Source organism: Chanos chanos, chromosome 4, assembly GCF_902362185.1.
Source record: "Chanos chanos chromosome 4, fChaCha1.1, whole genome shotgun sequence".
Lineage (NCBI taxonomy): Eukaryota > Metazoa > Chordata > Actinopteri > Gonorynchiformes > Chanidae > Chanos > Chanos chanos.
This window is the reverse complement of record NC_044498.1, coordinates 13,505,416-13,517,564: the sequence shown is the minus strand read 5'-3', so window position 1 is coordinate 13,517,564 and position 12,149 is coordinate 13,505,416. Positions and strand designations below refer to the sequence as shown.

General features: G+C 40.5%; 1 protein-coding gene across 1 annotated transcript in view; it reads left to right on the top strand.

The window, feature by feature from the left end:
• Nucleotides 1–12,149, top strand: part of LOC115810159 (protein diaphanous homolog 3-like) — a 215,309-nt gene that overhangs the window by 34,410 nt on the left and 168,750 nt on the right. The window contains exon 5 of the mRNA XM_030772085.1: nt 1,516–1,649. Within this exon, the coding sequence (XP_030627945.1) occupies nt 1,516–1,649 (134 nt within the window). The remainder of the gene's footprint in view (nt 1–1,515; nt 1,650–12,149) is intronic.

Sequence of the window (12,149 nt, the reverse complement as noted above, 5' to 3'; positions counted from 1 at the left end):
TGCGCATGCACACTCCACACACACATGCACTTGCACAAATCATGCATAATCATTTTTTCTGTATAGTGTAGTATGTGCAAAGACCTTTCACAATAGCAAATCAGGATAGTGAAAATGAATTCCTCTCACGGTTTTACTTTTCTGCGTTCGTGGGTGTTCACTGGACTTGTTGGTTTTCATGTTTCCCTGGTGAGTGGAGTGCGCTCGAAACAACAGGCGTGCACACATAAGATCCCAGAGGATCCTTGTTGCCAAAAAACAATGTTGAATGTATGAATAAGTTTTTCTTTTTTTTTCCTCTCTTTTACTCTGTGGTGTTCCATCTGCGCGATGGTCATGCTATTGGTTTTGTTCGAGTTACCCTGCAGGATCCTTCTATGAAGAATAAGACCAAACATTTATAAGAGGTTACAGTCATTGTGAACACTGATTGATTTTCAGTTTCCTGTTGTCTGGTCTTTAGCACTGTTCTACAGCTGTGTTTATGCATACGCCATCAATATTTTCATGGTGTAACTCCTTCAAAGACCCTTGTTAAATAAAACCCATAATGTGCAACAGTGCAAGGTCCCTGCACACTTTTTATAGGCAGAGGCACTCAACATAGGACTTGTTCTTCAGCTGGTATACCGAGTTAAGTGCATGTTCTGATCTGTTCTCTCTTAGCTGTGTTTGATCACACAAGGCTCAGTATACATTGTTGTTCTTTACTTTGTAGTCTGCTGCAGGATCCTGCTTCTTTTCTATTTTGAATAGTCCTTAACTGAAAGCAGTATCATCTGTAGTTGTTTCACCCAGCTATCGATTTGAAAAACAATTCACATATGGACATTTAGAAAGAAATGCTGAACAGTTGTGGCTTCAGTAGACTTTTGCAGTTTTTTCTGTCTGTTGTTGTCGGGGATATTTCCCAGTTTAATTAAAGGTAGTTATGCCAACTTTAAATGCCATTTTGTAAAGTCTTTAATTCATTATGCAGAAAGTGTAGCTGAACACACTACCAATTTGCAACAGCTAACAGGCACTGATTCCTAAGTTGGCATGCAGCAGGCAAATCGGTGTGGCTGTCTCTTAGCACACAGCTCAGACATAAACAGAATGCTCACACAAACAGAAAGACTGAAGATGGCTTCTGAGATGAAGAATTCATCATACGGAGTGTTTGAGCAATTCCTGTCACAAATCAGTGGAGAATGAAAATTTTTGGTGTTTGTTTTTCATGAAACTGCCCATAAAACTGAAAACAGTGTTCACTTAAACACACACACGCTCACATGCACGCACACACACACACACTCACATGCACGCGCACACACACACACACACACACACACACACGCACACACACTGTTTTGGCTAATGCATGGCCAGTTTCAATGCAGTTGAAATAATTGGCCTGCTAGGGTCATTAATGTATTTCAAATTGCAATTTTGAGTTAAAATTGGCAGAGTACAGGTAATTGGTACTTATGGCTATAAACTTTAAATAACTCTCCCTGTCTATCTCTCCATCAGGGCAGCCTACGGAGCAGCAGTCATCAGATCTCTCCTCAGGAGTTCTTAAGTGAGCTAAAGAGTGGGGCTGCAGATGAGAGGCTGTTTGCTTGCCTGGACTCCCTTAGGGTCTCTCTCACCAGTAACCCTGTGAGGTAGGACAATATCATCTCTCACGCCTCCTGACCCTGACCCGAATCCCCAACCGCTTAACCCAACCTACACATCCTGTGCGCTGTCCAAACTCCACGCCACAGAGGGTCCTTCATGCACTCATTTTAAATGCCCACTAATATTTCGTCAGGAGGATGCTGAGAGAAGCAAACTGAAAGAACCCGCATAGAGTGTTTGAACCCACGTCGCCAGGTTGAAAGATGTGATGGAAAAACGCAAACGTGTCCTAGTGGTACCCTTTTGGTTTTTTATTTATTTATTTATTTATTTATTTTTTGGTACTCTCAAAGCCTGTTGAATCCTTTACCAAAAAAAGACACAGTCTCTCATGTGACCCTGTCACACTGACCTCTCACGTTTTGTCGCTGATGTCTATCTTTTGAGCGGGGCCCCCATGTAGTCTGGTATAGCAGTACCTCACGCTGGGATTCATTAATATGTATTACTGATATCAGCTTGCCGGAGGTCCTCTCTCCCGTCTCTTAATTGTTTGATGCGGATCGTGACGAGCTCTCCCGCTGATCGCCCACATTTGTATCGCAAACATGACACGAGCCTTTCTAGGAGGGGGTACAATAAATAATTTTTGAATAATTAAATCTTTTTTGTGACTGTTGTGACTACCTTAATTTAACATTTCATGTTTTTTTTAAATGCAGTTCATGCAGCGAGAGGTCGGGAGCTGCAGGCAACGGGTGGAGAAAAAGAGCTCACATTAAAATGATTGCCTACTCTATTAATAGCTTGTATTTGTTACTGCTGTTGATCTTTTGCAGTCTTTGGACTATGACAGTGTGTTTTTCTCTTTACCTGAAAAGAAAAGTTTGTGTTTTGGGTGCTGTTTTTCTTTGCTTCAAACAAACTAATTGGGGCATAAGTAAAATGTGGTGATGACAGCGGATCTGAGTCTGTGTTTAACGAAATATGCTAATGCAGTGCAGCTGCAAAAAAAATGTTAAAACTTAGGTGTGATGATTTTTGAGAGCCTGAATATGAGAATGGCCTCAAGACATAGTGAGTTCTGTTAGTTACTTACAGTCTGGAAAACAACTGTTGAATTTTTTTATTTGCTTTTCTCTTGGTTTTGGGCTTTTCTCTTGGTTTTGGGCTGTCATTTTCAGCTGAAATTATTCTCAAACTCTGATTATAGTTCAACACAATAGATAATTAGGTGAAAGAGCTACATGTGTTCGTGCACATGACATGATTACAGCCAGTTAGAGATAAATTGTTAGATTATGCTAAGTAGTGTGTTCAATTTAGAAAGATAGTGTTTGCCAAATAAACCCTTGAATGTCTCAAATTATGGATGGGCAAAGAGTGAGAGAGAGAGAGTGGGGACCAGGCAAGCTGCTTTCATCAATTCTCCTGTCTTTATTGGTGTAATTCATGAAATGTCATGATTTCTATTAGCTCTCCAAGTGCCATTCGCACATAGGCGAGTGTTCGTTATGGCCGTGAGTGTCGCACCCGGAATGATCCACGATTCCTGAGCGTGGACGACCTTGTGTGCCGACATCTGGCGAAACCATTATTCACACTTTCTGGCCTCTCATTTGTTTTCTTGCAAGGTTAACGGAAATCTTCATACAATTCTCCTTGTTTTCTTCGTAATGTATTGCTCTGAGCTAATAGTACCGGGAATCATGATACTGTTTGTTTGATTAGCTTAGTATTTCTGTTTTGTTTTTTTTTTCCCCTTCCAATGATTTAAATTAGCAAATCAGAAAGTGACCTAAGAACCTAGTGGCTGCTTTTCGAACTCATTATTAATGTCATAACAATGACTTTTCCTGTAACTGTTCCATGTCAGTACAACACTGTTAAGGCTTTTAGAGTATTTAAAGTCATGGCAACATAGTTCATAATTCAGTGCGCCATGAGTTCACTTCATACAAAAAGTTAGCCACAAAGTTTTTTTTTTGCTGCTTAATTTATCTGACTGCAGATTTAGCTTTCTCTCTCTCTCTCTCTCTCTCTCTTTTTTTAAGACTTTACTGAATTATGTTAACAACAGTGAAGTGTACAGGGTGAATTGTTGATTTCTGTTGGAAGCTGGATGCCACGCTACTTGGCATTGTGACAAAATCATGTAACCCACTCTACTGCGCTGATCCTCAGGGGCTCTGGTCTTACTGCAGATTCTTAAAACAATATATTAAACTTTCACCATATGTATACTCTTTGCTGGAAAGTGTAAGTCAAGTACCTTCTTCAGAATCAGAGCTCATAAAGTTGAATCAAGGGAGAGTGATTTTTCTGCAGGTTACAGCACCACTCTGACAGTTGACAAAATGCTTATCTTCTTTCTTTTCATCTTGTGGGAGTAGAATCAAAAAATTTTTTCTTGTTCGATGCCAGCAATAATGATAGTATGCCCAGATCTTAAACTGTGGGGTGTTTCTTTTTTTTTTTTGGTAAGCAAGACATTTTCTCACCTCAGTTGAGTGCCCAGGTACTTGGCTGTTAGCTTCAGACACTGCACGCATCTGGTTAAAACAAACATTTATATTATCTTATTTGGATGCCACTAGCATCTTTCCCTTTGCCGATAGCTGCACTGAGAGCCTTGTCAACACCAACACTCTCATGATCAGATGAAAAGGATCTTTCCTTTGCACTGAATACCTCTGGACTGAATCATGTTTCACAGGGAAGAGACTGGCTTTGACTCTTGGCACATTTATATACGACAGGTCAGCTCCTCTGCTTAAAGACTGTGATTTAGGTTATGTGACACATTTGACAAAGAAAGAGGAAGTTAAAGCTAAAGAACTAAGAAGCACAGCCTTTATTTTGCCCTAAGCTTTACAAACACATCTCTTTACAGATTATAGTTTAGCAGACGTATACTGTAAAAGGCATACTGAAACCCGGTGCCAGACAGTGTTCCAATTGTAGGATGTAGAAGGAGTGACAGTGAGGATTTTGCGTGCCATCATATCCAAGTCATATCAGGCAGTTAACATGTTCTGCTGAGGGTGACTACTGTACTGTTGAGCATTCAGTCCTGTTCCTTTATTTCAGACAGTGAGACATTCCAAGTTGGCAGGTTTCTTAAGACAGACAGGCTCCTCTCTTGGGAAAAGAAACACTTTGTTTGCTTCCAGGGGGAGAGCAATACTGCTTACTGCCTTTCTAAACTTTGATGAATATTTTCATTTGATGGTGATGACTGTTTGCAGCTAGTGATAAATGATCAGATGTAAATATTAAATGCATTTAATTTTATAGTCTTACCTTAGTTGATGTTTTTATGGTTTCTTAGACTATGGATTGTGGTAATGAAAGAATGAGTAAGTTTACACGTTCAGTTTGATTGTGTTGTTTTCTCTCAAATTTTGTTGAAAACATAATTCTTTTTGCTATTTTAGTACAATTTTAATATAAAAAAGAAAAGCATAAATCACTGGTTTTATCAAGCCTCTCATAACCAGAAATATGTTAGATTATTACCTCACTGCTTGTCATAGGGAAACGAGTCCTTTCATTATACTTTCATTTATATATGTCTTATTTTATGGTCCAGTTGCATTCAGGTGTGATCTACTGAAACAGTGCAGTACTGACAGTGTGTCCTCTTTAAACAAGTGATGATGATCTTGATAAACTGCGTTTTGTGTCTGTGAGTTCGTTCGAATGGCCAACGGGACTCATCTTTTAACCGTCTGTACTTTGATTTGCACCGAAATGTCTCTGTCCGTGGATGAGTGAAAGGAAAAGGAGGAGGGGCAGGCCTGAGCCCGACTATGGAGAGGGTGCTCAGGGGGCCTAATTTATTCCCATGGCCCCCTCTCCGCCCAGGCGAAACATCTGATTGGACAAGTGAGTGATGTTTCCATTACCTGCACCCACCACCGTGAGTGACATTGATTTCCTTTTTTACCCTCCTCTCTTTTTTTTTATGTCAGTTCAGAAGTTCATTCCTCTTTCACGGAGAGAAATACTAAATGGTTTTGAAAAGACACCTGTTCTGATTTAGAGGGATTCATTCGCTCTGGTGGCCATGACTGGTTAAATATTGAAAAGGATGACCCGTGACAGGGACAGGTCAGAACGGATGCATCATGGCTTTGTCTCCACTCTTGGTCCTTTTTTCCCTCGCATTAAAATATCATCTCTCTCTCTTTTTTTTTTTTTCTTTTAACCCCGCGGGTTGCTTGACATTATTCAGATTAGTTGGTCTGTTGATGATCAGATGTCTGTCTCAAAGAAATAACACGCGATCTGCGTGTTCTGATTGTATTTTACCATTGAATATTATCTAGTGGTTTCTATTTTTCCTTTCGTGTGGCATTGGAGATATTGCCAAAACCCTCTGGATGCTGGATAATCGTTGTAATGTTTTAGTTTTGTCGGAACGCTGGAAAAGAGGTAAATTTAAATGCAGTGTCTGTCCCAGTAAGTGTAATTTACACACAAGTATTAGTGGCATGATCTCAAATGCCGCAGCCTGCAGAAATGCACAGTCAAACAATGTTATATCATTTTCTCCGTTCTCCAGAAAGATATAATACATATACTGAGGTACAACCAAAGCAGCAATAAAGTTCCTGGCCAATTCATCACCACATGAATGCTAAAATCAATACAGTTGAAAAAAGTAAAGCCCTTGTGTTTTTATGGCATTTATGAAATTTCCCTGTCTGCTCGGACTGCCTGAGAAACTCGATGGATAGCGCGGCGTTTAAACCGAAACAGGGCCACAATCATTTGTTTTCTATAAGTACTGTTAACTGACTATCAGTGTCCATCCTATAAAAAAAGCTGTTACCTTTCTCTCCCCTTTCTCCTCTCTCCTCCTGCATTCTTGCCTCCTTCCCTCTCTCTATTTTTTTACCTCGGTGTCAAATTTTACCGCAGATGTGGTTGGTGGGAGGGAGAAGTGGAGATGTAATGTAAAGCTCGTAATTTCCCAAAGGCCCAATAAAACACGGCCGCAGCGTCTCCCTAGGAGCTCCGCCGTATTGCTTGGGAGGTGAAAAATCCACAGTAGTGATATTTCAAAAGAGAATGATCATGTGTCTTTTCTTGAGCAACACCACTCCCCCCCCCCCCCCAACCAATATTCCACTTAGCCTTCCTCATTGTTTAAAGAGCCTGTAGTGTTTCTTTGTGACAGGCAGCAGGGCATTTGACATGCGGAAAAGGAAAGCTGTGTGTAAGATGTGAGGAATGAGAGCAGTTTGATAAAATATTGATAAGTCTTTATGAAGAGCTGTGTTAAAGCAGGTTTTGAGTATTCCACCTGAGGCTGTCATCTAAACTAATGCTGGATTAGGGTTGTGCACTGTATCCTGTCTAAACTGGGTTAATAAGGCCCACACTTCATCTCGACTAAACACGCAGACACGTGCACACGCAGAGACAGTTAGTTATGTGGCATAATAAGAATAAATACTCTCTGCAGAGCTAACATCATCTGCATTCAGTGGTATGCAGGTCATTTCGTAATCACACTTGTGGTTCCATGTAAGCTACATGACGGCCACACTGTAAAGGAGTGAGATGTAATGTTGGCTTAAGGTTATATGGAAAAGCAGATTTCGCTTCTGTAATGGACTGGCTGTGAAGAGAAAGTCATTTTCAGTGCAGAGCGGTGCGGTATAGGTTTTAAAGCTGTTTTATGAGTGTGCCTTTTTATGAGTCCATGAGGTATTAACACCTGGGTGTTAAGGAGTGTTTAACAGGTGTCTTTGTGCCAGCACACCTGTTGTTTCTGGTGCAGTCATAACCCTTGATCGTATTTAATTTCATACAAAGTCAAGTGGTAATTTTTGATATGTATTTTGCAGAATAGGAGTACAAGGGCCTTTCATTCCAAAAGGTTCTGAGTTCAGTATAATCATTTTAGTAGTCTGGCCTTTTTTTCTACCATCTCCAACTTCTTCATGTTGATTCATGTAAATGGGTCTTTCCTCTGTCTAGCATTCCATATCTGTAATTCTAGTATCATCTGACTGCTTTTTTTCTCCTCTCTGCTCTATCCTGTTATGAGTCTAGAAAGTCTGATTGCTCTCTAGACATTCATGGACTTTTTTTTTCTCTCTCTCTTTGCAAGATTCACTAGTTGTTTAGCTTCACTGGTATGGCTGTGTGACCGTCTTTTTCTATAGCGGTCAGAGTGCTGGCAGTTTGTCCCTAGAGTGGAGCTGGCCACGTCCTGGCCTCCAGAGGTACGCAAAGCGAGCGGACTGCCTTTCACGCCCCATCAAATCTCTCGCTGCCAGGGAGACAGAGAGAGAGAGAGAGAAAAAGAGGTGGAAAGAAAAAAATAAAATAAATGAATTGCCTTTGACAAGTGTTGAAAAATTTCTCTCTCTCTACATTAGGATGGCCTGGTTTTAATGCACTCACTGACCGCTAGTATAAAAGACTCTCCCTTTTGATATTTCAACTAATATAGTCACCATTTTTCAGTGGTTTCACAACATTTACTTTTCTCCAGACAGCAGCTTCCTTTACGTATGTTTAGTCCAAAATGGTTATGAACCTTTAGCTGTGAGGCCAGACTCTGGAAAGGCATTTTGTCTTGCTGGCGTAGAGACTATCGGTACTTAGAGGATTGATTTAGAGCGCTGGCCAGGGCTGTTAAATCTACTGTGACATTCTGAATCTCTTGTTTGTCTGTGAACATAGCCTCTTGGATTCAATGGCATTTTTTGTTGAGGTCACACACTCACACACTCACACACACACACACACACTCATACTAACACTCATACTAACACTCTCAGAAACAGACGTAGATTTTTGTTTTGACATAAGTTGAGCTGACATGGAGCTGCCATTCTGTAATAAAATCAAAGATAAATGCATCAAAATGTGTTCTTCAAATGTAAAAGGCCTCTGTTGAATCATATTAAAATGAAAGTGTCAAATAGGAAACAAAGTGCAACATTTTGTATGTAAGTCAGTTTCACTTAGTATAGTTTAGTTGAAACTGCTTTCCACCCCCAAATATGAATATATGTTTCCACCACCACATATGCATGTATGTGTGTATATGTATATGTGTGTGTGTGTTTATGAGGGTTTTCCCTTAGCTGGTAAATACCATTTTTTGACTGGTAAAGTTTATAGAAATAATGATAAATTAGGAGCTCGGCGGGTGAAAATGTCTGGTAATAATGCTCATACGATGAAGACGGTGCTCCGCAGTCGTCTGGAAGAGGAGAGAGTGGCGCGGCTTAGGCGCATTGCAAGCTGCAGAGACACATTGGACACATTTGATTTCAAGTCGGCAGCAGAGGCCTTTGCCACATTGAAAAAAAAGGAGAACATCAAATGTTACATTATATTTGCATTTGTAACATATACTGTTATTGAAACGTGACCGGTAAGTTTAAAATTTGTTAGGTAAAATAAGTTCATTTCGGACACCGGACCGGTCAGAAAAAATCGTAGCGGGAAACCCTGACGTGCATGTATGTGTGTGCTCAGAGATCATGTCCCTTGTACCCATGTCCCTTTGACAATCAGAAGGAATGACACAGAGTTCAGTATATGCAGGAAATATTTTTAGAATTTTGAAAGTACAAAAATACAGGTTCCTTTCATATGATGTTATAACTTACGTGAAGATTTTTCCAAGAACATTTAATACAAATTGAAAATACAAAAACTTGTCTCAAATGCATGTTTCAGGTATATTTAAGAGAAACACAACCCATGGCTGAGTATAATCAGTAACATGGATTCTCATGACATGTTGTCTTGCTTGAGCTCCATTCCCTTATAGCGTTTATGTCTGGAGTGCTGGACATGGACCTCACTCATCATGGTATTTGTTTTGATACTACATGTGTAAGTTACCTATCAAATTAATATATCATACAGTCATTTTTTTTTTAACTTTAAGCTTTACATTTTAATTTGTAAGTTAAACGTTTTAAAGTGAGCTTATCCTATCTTTTCAAAATCAGCCAAATTTTAACAATGCTATCTGGCGCCTAATCTTTACTGGAGGACCCGTAGCCTGGTGGAGAGAGAGGCAGGTGCCTGTTTTGCTCAGTTGGGTTTTACTGGTTGTGAGGTGATGGTGGATGGAATCTTGTTGGTGTAAGCACAGGTGTTGTTTATGTTCCCGCGCTCTCTCTCACTTCATTTCTCTTTGCGTCCACACCCGTCTAGTCCCAAGTCTGTTTTCACATTCAGATCCCGTGCTTAAATCTGTGTCAGGTCGCCTGCGTTTTGGATACGGACGGCAGTGTTTGTTTTTTACTTGTTTACAGGTTTTTGCTTCAGTTATCAAGTTTTCCCCGTCTGTGTGAGGGTGGTTGCAGAAAATAATTCCCTGCATCCTCAGCTATGGACCCTCACTGCTGACCTGACTGGTCGTCCTTTCTTCCAACACAGTCTACCTTGAATTCCTCTATTGCCTCCCTGTTTTTTTTTTTAGCTAGAGCGAGGGTCTTAGTGGGGAGGCATAATTGTATTAAATGGATGTGATAAATGTCTCTGACAAACAGGTGGAAATTGGTTTTTGATATTATATTAGACCCGACCTTCAGGTTTAAGGCTCCAGATTTGTTATTTTGTCAGACATACAATAGCGGGTCTTTCAACTGACTGAATAAGCAGTATGAAGAGGACCTAAGCCATGGCTTTGTGACATTCTGGAACGCTCCATGAATAAAAAAAGCTGAGTTGAACGTTGAGGAGGCGTCCCTGTCCCCTCTGTTGAGGCCCCACACTCTTTTCTTCTCCGTTGATCTTACAGTTCTTGCCTGTGCTGTGATTTTTCCCATTTATTCTCACAGTCAGGGTTTGTACTCTTTCAGCTTTACATTCATGCCTCGATGCCTCCCTGACTCACACACTATTCTACCATTTTAATTCATGTTTCCAACTGAAACTTTGCTTCTTACTATTTACTTTCTTTTAATTATTGAATGTACAATCAGCATTTCATCATGCAAATTCATCGCTTTCAAAGGCTTAGAAGCCTTCTTCTGTCATCTCTTAGCCATTCCCTCTCTCTGGCCGACACATTCACAGAGTCTTGTTCAGAGTCGAAGGTGGTCCTTGTTTGCTACTCCTCTAATCAATATGTTCTTTCACTGCCGCATTGAGAATCTGAGTGTTTACTGTGGTAAATTCAAGACCAACTTTTATAATCTGATTTTTTTTTCCAACCCAGTGAGGGTAGGTAAGTGGTACCTAACATTGTTTGGTTCTAGGACATTTTTCACTTCAAATCAGGCAAAAAGACACCTAGTACAGATACACACAATCTCTGTAAGGGCCCTTCAAAATTAGTATCTGGTCTTTTTTTTTTTTTTTTTAACCTTATGCCAGCTTTGAGCTAAAGATGTTGCCTAGCCATGAGAATCAGGCTACTGTGCATGATGATAAAGCTCACAGGGAAAGGAGATAAAAATAGAGGAGGAGTAGAGGAGTTTGAGTGGAGACCAGAGGACAGGTTTATTGGAGAGAAGGAATACAGAGAAGGGGTTAGGAGGGAGGATATAAATACCAAGGACAAGGGTTAGAGCGAGGAGGTAATGGAGAAGGAGAAGAAAAAGTTGTTGCCAAATAAATGAGAGGAGACTAGATGAAAGAAGGTCATAAGATAGGACTTGGCTCCCTCACTTAGTATGGTAATGATGACACAGAATGACATTTTTTAGGGAAACACACAGAGCTATTACCCTATGAGGGTGAGTATTAAATAATAAGAAACCCACACACGAATATTATTTCAGTAACTGCAGAAGAGTGATAATTTTGGGGAAAAATGACTGCTAGTATGAAGGTCGATTTGTTTTTAGAAATTGCAGTACAACACAGATGTGAGAAAGTCTTGGATGAAGAAGAGGAAAGTTGCTATGATCTGTTTGAGAGAGATTGCAATAGCACAGTCCCCTACTCTCTTTTCTGTCTGAAACGGTACACCAGGGTGAGTTAGTAAATGTGTTGATGTTAAGAGATGTTTTGAAAGAATGCTAGATAGATGGAATTAGTCTGTGTCGCTCCCTGGATTTACATAATGCAGAGTGTCAGCAGCAAGCTGTGAATATAATTCACTCTGGCTTTGGGACATTCTGTGGCTGCACTTTATGAGTTTATTTTTGTCTACATTTGTGGGGGGTGGTGGGGGGGGGCTGTTTTGTTGGTTTGTAATTTGTGTTGCTTTGCATGTCTGCCTGTGTGCTGGTCCAGCTGATCCTGGTCCCTTTGGATCAGGTCTCTGGGCTGTACCTCAGGGCTCCCCTCAGGCTTTTTCCTTTTCCATGAACATCTCAGCCAACCTGCCACCCGCCCCCCCCCCCCCCCAATCCAGGCCCCCTCAGATTTGTCCCAGTCTGAGGGCTGCTGTATTTGTAAATGCGTAAGCATCTTTCCGTATGTCTGTGTGCATGCACACCGATTTGTTTGGGTACAGCGCCCCAGACTTTGTTTGCTTTGTTAGATATTGTTAGTTTTTTTTTTTTTTTTTTTTTTGAATGTTTGTAAAGCGCCTGTCACATACAGAACAT